The sequence below is a fragment of the Dipodomys merriami genome, unplaced genomic scaffold (assembly GCF_024711535.1).
Source record: "Dipodomys merriami isolate MVZ:Mamm:240054 unplaced genomic scaffold, mDipMer1.0.p SCAF_1, whole genome shotgun sequence".
NCBI classification, from domain to species: Eukaryota; Metazoa; Chordata; class Mammalia; order Rodentia; family Heteromyidae; genus Dipodomys; species Dipodomys merriami.
In genome coordinates, this window is record NW_027202270.1 from 35,527,383 (window position 1) to 35,544,443 (window position 17,061).

Below are 17,061 nucleotides of genomic sequence, written 5' to 3' on the forward strand. Positions count from 1 at the left end.
AATGATTGGGATTATAAATCACTTCATTTGGACACATCTAATCCATAGATTTGATTTATACTTTTGAACAGTCTGCAGCTTATAAATCAGGGCATTTTTATAATTCAAAAGTACTGAAAGTTATCTATTTTAATCCTTGTACTATGTGTAAGAAAACTATAGGTTTTCTATTTAATTGTAATCCAAAATTTTTAGTTTTTAAGGTTTAGTCTTGGTCTAAGGGTATAGCTCAAGTGGTAGAATGTTCATGAAAGCCTGTGTTCAATTCCCAAACACTAAAATAGCCTATGGAAGATACAACAAATTGTAAACAATATGGTATGGGAAGGCTGCTATTTCATGTGGATTAAACACTTGAAGTTTCACTCTTGCTCAGGATTGAAAACTAACATGTTAGTTATCTAAATGATGGGAGGTTGTAGAACAATCCAAATTTAAATTAAAAGTAAAACAAACTATTGTCCACATCTGATTCATCAATGAGTCTCATCCTCAAATGCTGTGCTCACATTTATGTAGTGCTATGCTTTTGGCCAAAATATAACCATTATACTTTACTTTCCATAGATTCCTGTTTCTTGCCTAATTGCCTTTGCAGAAGCTTTAGAAGTTGGTTACAGCAAGTACAGAAATCCGTATCACAATCTGATCCATGCAGCTGATGTCACTCAAACTGTGCACTACGTAATGCTTCATACAGGTATCATGGTAAGGAAGCCTTTTTGACAGAAGATTGTTAGATGGAAATATCAGATTGCATTCCCCAAAGTGCTCATGTCTCAATAATAGCCATGAACTCATTATTTAGATTTTGAGTTATTTATGATATACATTTATTCAATCCAATGTCTTGAAAGCAAACACCAACACTGTTAAAACAATTTAATTCAATGAGAACGGATAGTTAATAATTAAGTAAATGTTACAATTACAGCAATTGGCCCTTCCAGTATTTTTCTATATGTAAATTCCTTTTCCCATTGGGATCTACAAAAAAAAAATAGCAAGAAAAAGAAAGCATGAAAAAGTCTTCTAAGTTTTAGTACTCTTCTCTCTTCCTGCACTCTTCATGTTCTGCTAAATTATCCCTAAGAGTTTTTCCTCTTTAACTTACATTGCTACTCACAATCAAATGCTGGTAAGAATTTGGAGGAATTATTCTTATAAAAATTTTCAAATGTTTTCTGTTTGTATCTGAATGAGTCAGTGGATGAGTGGGCAGATGACTGAGCAATACACATTCCCAGAGAGCAGTGAGTATAAGACAGGACTTAGGAGAAAACTTGGGACTTTATCATCTTAGAGCTAAGGATGACTCTAAAATGAGAAAAGGAAGGAGTGGCCCTCTTTCTAACCATGTCATGTTAAGGTGGATTCAAAGGGAAGTAGACATGCTAATCTAAGCTGACACAATGACATAAGATGCCTGTAAATAGAATATTTCACCAAACTACATTCTGTAGTATGCCTAACTGCTTGGATTTTAGAAACCAAACCCTATCTATTGACACAGACCATCAACATTCAAATGGATATAACCTGTTCCTTTGAGACCCAGATTTCCTTGATACCACATCATTGTACATGAGTGACTGCATCTCTTGGATCACTTATTTTAGAATCTCAAAGATTGCACATGATTCTCGAGGCTAGCATAGATAGGAAATTATCATCATCATGGTATTTTCCCCCAGACATCAACTCTGCTATTTACTATACATAAAAACTATTTGCAAGCCGGGCGCCAGTGGCTCACGCCTGTAATCCTAGCTACTGAGGAGGCTGAGATCTGAGGATCACAGTTCAAAGCCAGCCCGGGCAGAAAAGTCCGTGAGACTCTTATCTCCAATAAACCACTAGAAAACTGAAAGTGGCACTGTGGCTCAAGCAGTAAAGCGCTCCCCTTGAGCTGAAGAGCACAGGGACAGCGCCCAAGCCCAGAGTTCAAGCCCCACAAGTGACAAAAAAAAAAAAACAAAAACAAAAACAAAAAAATTATTTGCAATGGTTTTTCATCCAATAGTGTTTTGTATGGTAACCAAAGTTGGTTACCATATAAAGCTGTCTGCTCTTCATTTTTTTAACTGCTTAATAAATTACACCAATCTTTATGTCACGTGTTGAGGTCCCATTCCCAATTCATTTTCCAATTTATCTAGTACACACACACACACACGCACACCCCTCCACATACACATGTATAATGTATATGTACATATATATGTAAATATCTAAATCAATGAATGAATGGATGGATGGCTGAATTAACAAGTAATATAGCTAATTAGCTAACTTCCAAACTTAGCATCCCCCTTACAAACAATGATTTGTCTCTGTGTCTCAAATGTTTGTGGAAAAATAAAACAAAATAAAAAGTCTGAACTAGAAGGATCTCATTTGGGATTTGTCACATGCTTGTAGCAATCTAGCAACTAATGCTGCTAATGCTGAGAACATCTCTGGAAGACTTTCTTTTCATTTGCTTTCTTCCTTTCTTTCTTTCTTTCCTTCTTTCTTCCTTCCTTCCTTCCTCCCTCCTTCCCTCCCTCCCTCCCTCCCTCCCTCCCTCCCTCCCTCCCTTCTTTCTTTCTTTCTTTCTTTCTTTCTTTCTTTCTTTCTTTCTTTCTTTCTTTCTTTCTTTCTTTCTTCCTTTCTTTCTTCCTTTCTTTCTTCCTTTCTTTCTTTTTTGTTAGCCATGGGACTTGAACTCAGGGCCTGGAGCTTTTTTGTTCAGGGCTGGCATTCTACTACATTGAACCACAGCACCACTTCTGGTTTTCTGGTGATTAGCTGGAGATAAGAGTCTCACAGGCTTGCGCTGCCTGGGCTGGCTTTAAAATGGGATCCTCAGATCTCAGACTCCTGAGTAGTTAAGGATTATAGGCATGAGCCACTGGCACCTGGCAAGAATTTTTTTCTTAAAATTTTACCACACCTCTATAGTAAATAGTTTATGACAAAATTATGAAGTAATCTTTTTTAAAGAAAACTTAAAAAAATATTACATTTAAGCTTCTCCATGCTTCTCTTTCTAGCATATGTGCATTGCATATACTTACTGAGAAATTCTTCTGCAGTTTTTTTTTAAAATTTAATAAGACTTCATTGTCACAGCTAATTCTGAACCTTTGATTTTATTTAGTTTGATGTGTGTAGTGTATTACTATTATGGAAACAAGGAGGCCCTGACTGCTGCTACTACTGTTACACATGCAGAATTTTGCTTTAGCATCTTCCTGCTTAGAATTAACTGCTTTCTGTGTTCTAAGGCTTTTGCCCTGAATCTGGTGGTGAGGTGAGTTTTCTGTCAAGTGTGGGAGACTTTTCTCTGTCCTAAATGTTATGGCTTCTAAAGAGTTAATTAAAAATAATCAACTTAAGTGTGATTCTGAAATGGAAGCTGAACTAATTAGGCTTCCTCAGAACAAAATGAAATAGAAAAGTGATGCCTAGTTCAGTATAACAAAATATATTCTTAATTAGGAAGTGAAATGCAAAAGTATGTGCTATGTTAGGCTAGAGGTAACCACAGTTTATACCTTAAAATATATTCCTACTCAAGTGCCTTGATTTTGTTTTCATTTGCTTGCTGCTACAAGTATAAAGAAAGCCAAATAACAGTTTACCATTTTAACTCCAGAACCTTTGGTTTGAAGATTAAAATTGAAAAGATGGAGGGGAGTATCATATTAGCTTGTAAATAAGGAAATTCAAATGTAACTGTACCATCAGTTTTCTAAGGAAGACTTGTTGCAAAACATAATAAGCCATTATTAATAATAAGCCTCCTCCCTGCTTATTAATAATAAGTATCTGACCCATCCACCATGTCTCCAAGAGAGTTGACTCCATCCATATTATCACATAGCCACTTTCTGAGATGGCTCTGACTTATCATACCTAAATGAAACTGCCCTTGCTTTAGCAAGATCAGGATGACAACTTGTTTCTGATTTTATTCATCCTTTTGTAAAAGTTTGTCAGTGGGCTCTTCTTTTATCCATTAGTTTGGCAGTTACAAAAATAGTCTTGATTGTAGACCTTTTGTTTCACCTAAATGCATTGGGAAAATGCATTCAAGTCAAAGAGAATAGTAAGAAATTTTATAATAGATGGTGAAAGAGAAGACAGAATGAATTCACAAATGTGTTGACAATTTTTGTCAAAACGAGGTTGCACTGCCAGCCTGACAGTTTTTGGAAAGTCATTTGAACAAGCTTTTCTTTAGATGAAATGGTAGAGGTAGATGAATACTAATTTTAATACATATGATTATGTTGGTTCTTTACAGAGAAAAAGTGTTACAGAATTATTCTTTAGCTAAAGCCTGTCAGTATTTTCTCACCTGTCAGGTTTGATATGGAGAAGATGAGATCACTTCTTTTTGGTTTCAAGTGATGCCCTACTATTACAAGATGGCCCTGAAAATATGACATTTATAGAATACTACTGTAGCAAACACTCTCAGCTGACTAATACAGCTTGTCACCTGAGAGATGCTCTGATGGCCATAACCTGAAAGGGATTGAGATGAAGCCCTTGTCATTTTGTGTGTTGATGTCATAAAGGATACCCTCAGGCTGAGTTGACAGAGGTTAGTGCTGATACAGCTACTTGCCTCCTCTCTCTCTCCTGTTATCACTTGATTAACTTGTCACCCTGTGCCACAGTGACAGTGATGTGTCAAAGGTCAGTCCATTTGCTAAAGAGCCAACACTTGACTGAGTACTGCCCAGCTATCTCCAACTGTCTCTAAATAAAAAATTATTGAAGAGATTTGGCCCAAGAACACATGCACTGGAGGCCTCCTGGCTCTGTTCTCCCTACTCTCTTTAAAAGACAGTTGGCTTCCATTCTATTTCCTTTGGAACTTGTAGTCTACTTACTATGCCCTCAGAGCAGTCTTCTACACTTAAAAAATGACTCATTTTATCTCTAATAAAACTGCAGAAAATGTGTCATCATTCCTCAAACGATGTGAGAATTCTTTTCTTATAAATGACTTCTCGGGGCTGGGAAGGTGGTTCAGTGGTAGAGCACTTACCTTGCATGCATGAGGCTGCCCTGGGTTTGATTCCTCAGCACCACATAAGCAAAAAAAGAAAAAAGTCGGAAGAGGCGCTTGAGCTGAAGAGCTGAAGAGCTGAGGGACAGCGCCCAGAGTTCAGGCCCCACAACCGGTCCCCCCACCCAAAAAAAAATAAAATAAAATGAAATAAATGACTTCTCATAAGTCATAAGTGTGGGCTTGGGAGAGCACCAGACATAGATTTGACACCATGCTCTGCCACTTCCCAATTCACAAGCTCTCTACTTTGGTCCCATTGTGAGTAAAGTGTGGTTAATAGTACTAGCCACCTTACAGGATGTAATGAGGAGTCATTAAATCATATTTGAAAAGCACCTAAGGTAGGGCTAGACACTCAGTTATTAACACCCTGTGATTAGTTATTATAATGCTCAAACTTTCTATTCTGGCAAGTGATAACAAACCACCTGGACCTATTCAGAGTGAAAGCAGTAAAAATTGTTTAATCTCATAATTTTGCATTAAAGAAGTTATTATTTATGCTCTTTTAGGTTGACTAGGAACTAGGATGTCAACATGATTTTTATTCAAAATTCATCACACACTAAACATATACTTTATTACAACAATAATTCAGATATAAAAATTACATCTTAAATCACAGCTCTGTTAGCTTTAGCCCTTTGTATATCCTTTAGAAATTCTATTTTTGAATTTCTAATTAGTTAAAAATTATATTTTTAAATTTCTAATTAGTTAGAAATTCTGTGTTTGAATTTCCAAATTCAGGTCTATTCTTAGAAAAATGTATTTAGTACATTGCTTCTCTTGCATCTATAGAAGGAAGAGAAATCTTGAAATCAAATCAATTGTGTTTGAATTTCTGTGTTCACCAATTGGCTTTGTGACCTTTGGCCTGTGAATTCAATCCTTTAGGATCAGTTTGTTATCTGACATAATGATGCTTACCTAAATGGTAAACAGAATGTTTAGGTCATGTTAGGTCCTTCTCCTTTGCCATCATTCTATAAACAACAACAATAATTGTTACTCCTGATACATTTTGTGCACTGTACATTTTAGAGAAAAATCTGCCTGGGCATTGCTCTAGGCAATATGCAGATAGCATTTTAGATGAAACTGGATGTGTATTCTTCTGCTTGCCACTCCTTATTTTAACCCTTCTGTCTACTGGGAGCTAGTTGAGCCTCAGTTTTTACTCTTTGCTATTCTAGGCAGGAAGAATGATGTAGCTCACTCTCCTACTCTCTAGCTTGTCCTTAGGATTTTTTTTTTTTTCTCAGTTGTGGGGCTTGAACTCAGGGCTTTTGGGATGTCCCTGTGCCACTTTGTGCTCAAGGCTACCAATTGAGCCACACAGTTCCACTTAGGATTTATTTTAAAGTTCACAAATTTAAGCATCCACTTTTCTGAGTTAGAAGTTTCGTTTGACATTAGCATAAGGTGAATCAGCAGCTAAAAGCTGACCATCAGTCAGCAACTCACCTTTTACAAAAACAAAACAAAACAAAAACCCCACCCTTTTCAATTGTGAAAAAGTAGTGTTTCTCCCTTCCCAAACAATTCTGTAATATGAACTTAATCACAAAGCCATGTGTGGCACTAAGTAACTGGAGTTCATAGAGGAAGTTCTAATTGGGGAAGAGAGATTAATTAGAAAATACAGGAAATATATTTATAATCAATTTTGACAGCTAGAAAGTTTAAATACTAATCTAATCTCTAATGGTATTCTATCTCTAATTTTCTTTTGCTCTTATAGCTTCATATTTGATGTTTTTTATAATAGTAGCTAATGCTTGCTGCTAAGACTAATAAAAATTATAAATCCATAAATAAATATAACCAGTAAAAATACTTTAAGGAAATAGGTGTTATTTTCCCCCAAGGAACATTGTTTAATAAAACACTGGGTTTGTGGGTTATTAAAACTGGTTTAACTTGATTTTTGTTCATTTCATGGGTGTATAATTCCGCAGTCTCAACAGAAGCATTGCAGACTCCATCTCAATTCAGACTATAACACAGGGCTTTCATGAGATCACTTTCTCTTTTTATTTTTTTAATGACACAATTAAGCATATCCACGTGCAGGACAGCTAGTTTTATTAGTCCCATTTGTTTGAAACAGTCATTCCTGCTCTAGCCATCCCAATAGGAACTATTTGTACAATCAGTTAAGATATATTAGCTGGTATTTTCCAGATTGAATGCCCTAAACAACATAACATGGTAAGTTCAATAAAATGTCATTTATAGGACAAGGCTGTGGTGGGAACAACACCTATTTTAACTGTTAACATTTAATAAAAAGAATAGAGGAACAATCACTATTTCCATGTTGATTTTTCTATTAACAGATATTTAAAAATCAGGAACCTCTAATCCCAAGGTTTCTTTCCATTGCTCCCTGTTACCTTCTTCTTATGCAAAACGAGTAAAATACAATCCAATAAAATTCACTAACGGAAATCACTAATCTATGAGTGATTTCCTAAGAACTCAAACTGGTAGAGCTGTGAATTAAAACTCCAGTCAGAGTTAATTGTATAAATAAAAGAAAGTTTTCTTTTTTCAAATTAACAAAGACAGTTTTATTTTGAATTGAAAATTGTTGAATTGACAAAACCATGAAACAATTGTTGACTTCACAAAGTTTTACAACACGTGATTAATAGAAGCAAAGAAGGAAGAAAATTTATTTTAAATAACTATGATATTTTATATTATTTTGCATGCTGAACGCCCTGAAAATATTTTTTATGAAAAGATAGTATGATTTCTCCTTTATAATTCTGATGGACTCTTTTCTTTATTCTGCTAGCACTGGCTCACTGAACTGGAAATTTTAGCAATGGTCTTTGCTGCTGCTATTCATGATTATGAACATACAGGAACAACCAACAATTTTCATATCCAGACAAGGTACGCTCAGTAATGTATTCACCTTTATATGCTAAAATTGAACATTTATTTTTCTGTTTGTTTCAAGAAGTTTTTAACTAAGATTCTAGTAAAAGAGAGGGTTAATGCATTTTTCAAAAGATTCCTTAAGTTGTAACCATGGAAATCAATTTCTGTTTTTCAAGGAACTTGTATATGTTTTCTGGTTATAGAAATACATAAAACAATCTCTACCCAGAACTTACACTGTGAAGTATCACTCAAATCAGAAATCTACTCAGATAAATCTTACAACACATTGTCTAAGGTTTATTTCATTATATCTTTGCAAGTAGTAAAACTGCACTTCTAGAAAAAAATCCAGGGATTAAAGAAATCTCATCCCCATGCCTTTATGAAGTATTACATTTAGAATAATTAGAAAATAAAATTCTTTTATGATGTTATGATGGCAATTATTTGAGTCAAAACTCCAGAGTGGATGTATACTTAGTGTACCAGTCCAAAGATTAGTGTTTAATCTTTCTTTATAGGTTGACGGACTTTGACAAATGTGGAATGTCATGTATCTGCCATTTTAGTATCCTACACTACCCTAAAAACCCTTCTGTGGTTTGTGGATTCAGTTCTGTCTTTTCTATTACTTCTGGCAAGCACTGACCTTTCTAATGTCTCATCAGCTTTACCTTTTCCAAAATGTCATGTAGTTGAAGTTTTGTAATATATACCTTTTCAAAATAATTTTTTCATTTAGCAATATTTGTTTAAGGTTTCTCCATGTTTTCTCATGGCTTGATAGCTCATTATTTTTTATTCCTGAGTAATATTCCATGGTATAGATCTGCCAAAGTTTGTCAATTCACCTAGTGAAAGAAATCTTGATTGTTTACAAATGCTGGCACTTATGAAGAAAGCTACTATAAAATGCAAGTTTTTTTTAACGTAGCTGATAATTTAATTTTTATTTGTTTTATTTTGTTTGTGTCAGTACTGGAGCTTGAACTCAAAACTTGTCTGTTATCTGTTAGCTTTGTCATTCAAGGAGGTACAGTACTACATGAGTCACACCTCCCTTCCACCCACTTTCAGTTCTTTATTTGTTGTTTGTTTGTTTGTTTTTGGTGCAGGTCCTTGAGCTTAAACTCTGGGCCTACGCACTGTCCCTCAGCTTCTTGTGCTCAATGCTAGCACTCAGTCACTTGAGTTACAGTTCTGCTTCCAACTGTTTTTGGTGGTTAATTGAAGACAAGAGTCTCCCAGACTTATTGCTTAGGTTGGTTTCAAATTATAGTCTTCGATCTCAGCCTCCTGAGTATTTAGGAATACAGACATGAGCCTCCAGAGCCTGAATACACTTCTAGCTATTTGGTGGTTAATTAGAGATAAGAGTCTCACAGACTTTCCTATCCTGGGTTGGCTTGAACTACAATCTTCAGATCTTAGCCTTCTGGGTAGCTACGTTTTCAGGCATGAAACACTGGGGACTGATTCATTTAGTTTGTGCAATACAAATATGTTAAGAACTAATTTCCAAATACAAGGAATTATTGTTTTTAATATGGGGAGTAGAGAAAGAGTTTAGTAAAATATTAAGTATTTTAGAGATTAAAGCTAAAGTGACTGAGATCCGTGCTATAGATTATCTGGTATAAATCCCATAAAAAAGAAAAAAACCAAAGTCATTTAGAGTATAAATGATCTGTGTACAGAGTAAAAATCAAGGAACATCAGTGCAGGATTGAGGCATGGAGAAGAAAGACACTCAGTCTAGTTACTGACATAGCTCTGCTCCATAGTCAAAGACAGTCACGTGGTGGGTCCAGTCCTTCAGAGCATGAAGTGGAATTGGTTTACACATCCTGCCCTTTCTATGGAAATGCAAAAAGAGTTGAAATTCAAATATCCAATGAATATCATTGAAGGCTATCTGTCAGACCCTGTTATGGAAGAAATCAAATGTTCAGAGTGGCATAGAATGAAAGAAAAGAGAAAGTCTTGCAATTGAGCTGTACAACAGAAATGCTTTTAATGAAACTGTACATATTTGCTGAGTATTGAGAGTTGCTTTGTTTTAATTAAGCATCAAAGGAAAATATTATGCATATCATTTTTGTTTATCAAAAATGCTTTACATCACAGAATCATAAGGAAGATTCAATTAAAAAGGAATTACTACTGAGTTGACTCTATATAGGACCATAGCTGAAGGTATTTGGAGAAGGGAGCAAGTGAATTAGCCTTGAGAAATTCTTGTACTTTATAGAAAACTGAAGATAGTAGGCTGGCTATTTTTTTCATGAATGCTGTGTTACATCATGAAGTCTAATATTCTCCTTTTCTAATAGCTGATCAGGAGAAATAGTCCTAATTTAATTATGCTCTGAGCTTTAGGGAAGGGGTAGCAGGAGAAGGAGGAGAATGGACAAGGAATGGAAGAGGTACATCAGAAGGAGAAAGAGGGAAAGGATGAGAGAAGGAAAAACAAATTGTTTTTAATTTTATATTAAGAAACTATGGACAATAATAGGAGAATCTTATATTTCACTTGTTTTCTTATATTTTGTCTAGTAGGGTCAGTTATTTAATTCATTAATTCTATATGAGCTTGAAAATTATGTGAACACAAATATTTTAATGGCAAAACTAACAAGATAATGTGATTTTCAACTCACATGCTTTCACATTTTGTTAAGGGAAAAATAAGGTTGTATGTCACTAATATCAATAATTCTATTTCCCTTTATATTTTTCACTATTACTTGTCTATAGTGTGCTTTTCTAATATGATAATTCATTGGTCGTATAATGTAAGATGAATGAAAAGTAATTTAGAACGCAAGGCAATGGCAGATTTAGATTCAATGAAAACATTATAAATGCATGAAATCCTTGAAGTGTAAATAAATGGGAATAATTTCTTCCTTGTGAACAGAAAATGCCAAGCTGCATGTTACCATGGATACTAGATATTGCTCGGAATCTTTTTCTTTTCTTAGCAGTTAAAGACCATCTCAACCCTTAAGACCATGCTGTATTCTCAGCTTCTTGTTGAGTTTATGAGACAATACCATGTGCATTTTGCTAAAATTGAATCACATCATTACTTGTTTCTGAGAGGGAGAAATAGTGACATTTGAAGCCAAATCAAATAATAAACATGACAAACCTGGTATAGTTACATTTCAGTTATTTGATACAAATGAATTTATTGGAAATTCCCAATTTTTCCTATGATCTCAGCAAGCTTTTGGGGATGCACAGGGTATTTTACTCAAGAAACATTTATTTAATTATCTCTTAAGTAAGGATTAAATGTGAACTGGAGACTGGTGGCTAACATCTGTAATCCTAGCTCCTTATAAGGTTAAGATTGACTTCAAAGCTCAGTACTACTAAAAATTACAAGAAAAAGAAATCTTGCTTCACTTAATATACTATTTTCCAAGTCTTTCTATTTCCTAATGAATGGTAAGCCACACCCAGAGAAAACACAGCTTACATAATTTCCCTCATTTGTAATAGCTAGAATGTGCCTATAAATCTACAAGTAAACACACTGGGTGGTAAGCAAGGGGTGACAAATGAATTAACTGAAGTGAAATAGACTCTATCGCGAGCTCAAATAGTGTCATTCTTTAAAAAGACTAAGTCAAACCCCAATAAAATAAGTACCAGGAAATGGGTACTTGCAAGGCTTGGCCAAGATGAGAGAGACAAAGAATGGAGAGGAAAGGGAGAGGAAAGGATTCATTGTATAAACCACAGAATTGAGAAATGTAAGGGAAAGATATGTTAAAGGGGAGTGAAAATGTTGAAGTAATGACAAAGATTAAGATGTATTATAAACGGCTTTATTAAATAGCAAAAAAATTCAATATATAACCTAAACTTAAGAAAAGTGAGGGAAGAGGTGGGGTGGGAGGGATGATTGAGAATTTCAAAAGGGTGACACTTATCAAGATGCATTATAACCCACGGAGTCATGAGAAATAGTACTTGATGCTCTAAGAGGCTAAGTGCTGAGAGAGTGCATTGCAAAAGAGGCAAAGTTGGCCTCACACGGCCATCCACTTCTCCAGGCTAGGTGGCGCCTGCACACGTGACTCTAGGTTACATGGAAATGCTGAAAGTAATAGGTCCCAAACCCTTCCAGAAGCTGTGGTGAGACAGCCTGGCTTACTCTACTTACTCTACAGTTGGTGAGAAATACCTAGTAATCAGAGACCAAACAAAGGATTGCTAAGCCAACACTGTCCACACAAGGACCTGCCACTCCTACGAATAAGAATGTATTTCAGGTTTTCTTCCCTCCTGGTTATAACCATATTCCATTTCCTTGCCCACACTCTGGAATGGTTTCCAAACTCCTTTATTTCATTTCAGAACTTCCCACATGGTGTAGTCCTGACTTTTTTTGTTGTTTTTTAATAAGCTTTTTTTCTTGTGAAAATACTGTACAGAAGGGTTACAGTTACAAGAGCAAGGTAATGAGTACGTTAATCATATGTGAGATATTTTCTGCCATGCCGCTGTGGTTGAAACTTTGCTCAAATGCCAGCTTATAGCAAGCTGTATGAGAATACAAAGACGGTACATGGAAAAAAAGATGCATTATATTCATAAATTGTTTGGTGAATGGCAACTCCTCCGTATGACCCCTTAGATAATAAAAATATTCAAAAACTATCAAGGACATGACAGTGAGAGAATACAGATAGTAAAATGGCTACTATATGGAAATAAATTAACACGTTATCTCAGATACAATCCAGCTTTGTGTTTACTTTTAGTGGCAATTATGGTTATTTTTTTTACTTTGAACTTGCCTACATTTCAATAGCATGGCAAGTTCTAGGTTATAATTAGGAATTTTCCCACTAAAAAGCATTAAACAGTAATAAGTGAGGAAGTTTTCCACATGGGAACAAATCTAGCAGGAAAAAAAACGTATGAGAGAGGTTGTGTTTAGGAACGAGGGTTGCAAAATCACTCCAGATTTTAATTTAACTTTTCTTTTGTGTCATATTTCTGCTATCTAGTTACCATTTGCAAACTTATATGAATGGATGACTATTTTAAGACATTGATAGCACCTGCCCTCAAGGCTTACTGTAAGGCTGCATTAATCAAGGCAGTGTGGTATTGCTGAAAATACAATTAAGTAAAGAATTCAGAAATGGTTCTACCAAAGTTTCAATCTTGACAAAAAATTAAAGGCAACACAATGAAACAAAAGCAATCTTTTCACTAAATAGTGCTAGGGGGAAAAAAAAGACATTCTCATGCAAAATGTAAGCTAGATGCAAAGAAGAGTTTTATGGCAGTAAAATTAGTCTGTATAAACTATAATTTTAGGTACATGTTATTATACATTTGCTTGAACACAAAGAATGTAGGACACCACAATGAGCCATAGTTAAACTATGGACTTTGGGTGATGATAATATATTTTGTAGGTTTATTATTTATAACAAGGGAAAAACTCTGGTGGAGACATTTATTAAGGGGAAGCAGGATGAACATAAGAAATCTCTGTACATTATGCAATTTTTCTGTGACCCCACAGCTGCTAGAAATATAATGTTTCTATGAAATTTTAATATATCATAGCTTCAAAAGCACCATAATTACTTCCATAATTTTATGTATTAATTGATGGAGTGAACTTGAAACTTATCTCTTATCAAGCACTATGAAGTCTAATGAAATCTTCTCCTGGCCATTTTGTTTTAACTTCTTAGGTCAGATGTTGCCATTTTGTACAACGATCGCTCTGTCCTCGAAAATCACCATGTGAGCGCAGCGTATCGACTTATGCAAGAAGAAGAAATGAATATCTTTGCAAATCTATCCAAAGATGACTGGAGGTGAGTTTCAGACAAAACTTGAAAGAAATTTAATTTCAGGAAGGGAATAAATTATGAGAATTTTAGTGATAAAATTGGATGAAAACCCAAGCCTTTACCATGTCACAAATTCTATTATCGTTGCCTAGATAAATCTAAGTATGATTAGAAACATGAAGACTCAATTTAGGAGCCAGTCATTTGGATAGAATTGAGACATTTCCAGGTCAATCTTAGGTTCCTACACATGGGTAAGACCACAATAAATACTTTAAAATATATAGGCATTTACTGTCTATAGCGAAACTCTGCTTAACTAATACCAATATCTATTCTTACATAAATTCAAAATTTTATCATTGCACTCATTTTATATTTTGGTAATGCAAATTAAAGAAACTATTTGGAAAAAAATTGCATTTTCACTCTAATGTCTCCAATGCAAAAATCTTCCATCTTCCAAATTATCTGTTTACTTTACATATATATAGACATTATCTATCTATCAATCAATCAATCTATCTATCTATCTAGATATTCAGATATCCTAAACCAGATATTCAGATATTCTAAGACATCTGTTTTCTTTATGTATATCTAGATAGTTAATAGATAGATAAATAGATATAGACTTAGATAGATATACTTAAAACCTTGTTTTTAGTGAAGGACCTCTATGATAAAAAACGTTTAAAACCTGAAAAAGGCACTCAAAACAGAACTTAGAAAGGGGAAAACCCTCCCATGCTCCTGGAATGGAAGGATCAAATCATGAAAATGGCAATACTTCCTAAGGCTATCTCCAAATTCAATGTGATACCTATCTATATTCCAACCTCATTCTTCAAGGAAATAGAAGAGGCAATCCAAAAATTCATATGGAACAATAAAAGACCCCAAATAGCAAAACCATCCTTAACAGAAAGAACAGTGCTGGAGGAATATCAATACCAAATTTCAAACTCTACTACAAAGCCATAGTAATTAAAACAGCTTGGTACTGGTACAAGAACAGACCTAAGGACCAATGGAATAGAATAGAAAACCCAGAAAGGAACCTACAGACCTATAGCCATCTAATCTTCCATAAGGGAGCTAAAAAAATAGAATGGAAGAAAGATAGCCTCTTCAGTAAATGGTGCTGGCAAAATTGGTTAACTACTTGTAGAAAACTAAAGCTAGATCCTTATATATCACCCGGACTAGAATCAACTCCAAATGGATCAAAGATCTTGGAGTCAAAGCAGACACCCTGAAAACATTACAGGATGGAATAGGAGAAACCCTAGGTCTCCTTGGCATGAAATTTTCTTAATAGAGACCCAGAAACACAAAAAATCAAAGAAAGGTTGGATAAATGGGATTGCGGGAAATTGCAGAGCTTCTGCATGGCAAAGGACATAGCTAGCAAGATCAATAGAAAGCCCATGGATTGGGAGAAGATCTTCACTAGCCATACAACGGACAAGGGTTTCATATCTAAAATATACTTGCAACTCAAAAAATTAAACCACCCAACAACAAATCCTCAAAGAAACAACTGCCCAATAAATAAGTGGGCTAAAGACTTACAGAGAAACTTCTCTGAAGAGAAAAGAAGGATGGCCAATAGACACATGAAGAAATACTCAACCTCCCTAGCCATAAAAGAAATGCAAATCAAAACAACATTGAGATTCCACCTCACTACAGTTAGAATGGCTATAATCAAGAACTCTAATAACAACAGATGCTGGAGTGCATGTGGACAGAAGGGAACCCTACTGCATTGTTGGTGGGAGTGTAAACTTGTTCAACCAGTTTGGAAAGTAGTATGGAGGTTCCTCAAAAGACTATGACCTACCAATCCCACTTTTGGGCATTTACCCAAATGATCACAAACAAGACCATACTAAAGTTGCCAACACAACTATGTTTTTTGTAGCATTATTTACCATAGCTAAGATATGGAGCCATCCCAGATGCCCCTCAGTAGATGAATGGATCAAGAAAATGTGGTATTCTATGCCTCCATCAGAAAGAATGACATTGCCCCATTTGCTAGGAAGTGGAAAGACTTGGAAAAAATTATATTAAGTGAAGTAAGCCAGGCCCAAAGAAACATAGGTTCCATGGTTTCCCTTATTTGAAATAACTAGTATATATCTGAAGTAAGCAGAAACGGTCAAATAAGTTGATGTTAGGCAAAATGAACCCCAAGGTAAGGACTCAAATGGTTTTTCTTTCTTGCTATTGCTTCTAACATATTTATAAGATGATTTCTTTGTTTCTTTATATGTCCCTCCCCGACGGTATAACCCCTGTTTTCACTGTATTTGATGTTGGTACAATTTGGGGAGAGGAAGGGAAAAAAAACAAATTTTTTAAATAGGGCTACAGGTGGACCCATTGCAACAATGAGATATACAAGATGTTATGTCGAAAAATGAACTTTACAACTTTGGCATGGCGGGAGGTGGGGCTGGAGTGGGGAGATGGGAAGGGATGTAAGGAGGAGGCAACAATTCTGGATAGGAATTGTACTCACGTAATTGTAATTTTCACAATAAAAATATATAAAAAACAAACAAAAAACCCTTGTTTTCATACTTAGCAAAAACTTGATTAAAAGTCAGTAAATGGATCAGGGTGGTAGTGGCTCATTCCTATAACCCTAGTTACTCATGGCTGAGGTGTAAAGATCCCACTTTGAAGCTAGACTAGGCAGAAAACTCTGATGCTCTTATCTTCAATTAAACACTAAGAAGCTGAAAATACAGGTATGGCTTGTGTTAGCTTTGAGCAAAAAACCTAAGGAACAGCACCAGGCCCTGAGTTCACACACACACACAGAGTCTAAATAATCTATGACAAGGCTCCTACTCAACTGTTTCAAAAGTTTCATTTTTGTTTTTGTTTCCATGGCAAAATAAAAAGAAATATCAAAAAGAAATATATTGAGTCAAGAAAGTCCTTAAAAAACAAACAAAAACAGAAAAGGTAAAAATCAGGATTTTCAAGGTCTGATCTACAACTAGGGGTTCACTTTTAGAGGGGCAGAAAATATTGTCAGAAAGAGTGAATGTATGTACTTTGGTTTGGGAACTCAGTTCAGAGTTCCATTGTTCTTTTCAGGAAAAGGATACTCCCAAAATCTTTGTAGCCTATGAAACCAGGATTTAAGTATAAAAGATATAGTGACTGCTGCTGAGCCATGTGGTGAATATATGGGCAATGTTAAAAGCAGGCAGACAGAATTGGAGATACTCCCTATGGTCTAAG

At 35.2% G+C, this 17,061-nt stretch overlaps 1 protein-coding gene and 1 long non-coding RNA gene across 9 annotated transcripts in view; one reads left to right on the top strand and one right to left on the bottom strand.

The window, feature by feature from the left end:
* Positions 1-4,496, bottom strand: part of LOC138825287 (uncharacterized) — a 28,538-nt gene extending 24,042 nt beyond the window's left edge. For both annotated transcript variants that reach the window (XR_011371389.1, XR_011371388.1), the window contains exon 1: positions 4,346-4,496. This is a non-coding gene — a long non-coding RNA (uncharacterized lncRNA). The remainder of the gene's footprint in view (positions 1-4,345) is intronic.
* The window catches only part of Pde1a (phosphodiesterase 1A), a 362,766-nt gene that overhangs the window by 312,339 nt on the left and 33,366 nt on the right, over positions 1-17,061 (top strand). For all 7 annotated transcript variants that reach the window (XM_070019653.1, XM_070019652.1, XM_070019669.1 and 4 more), the window contains 3 exons: positions 568-708; positions 7,875-7,975; positions 13,696-13,821. In XM_070019653.1, the coding sequence (XP_069875754.1) occupies positions 568-708; positions 7,875-7,975; positions 13,696-13,821 (368 nt within the window). The remainder of the gene's footprint in view (positions 1-567; positions 709-7,874; positions 7,976-13,695; positions 13,822-17,061) is intronic.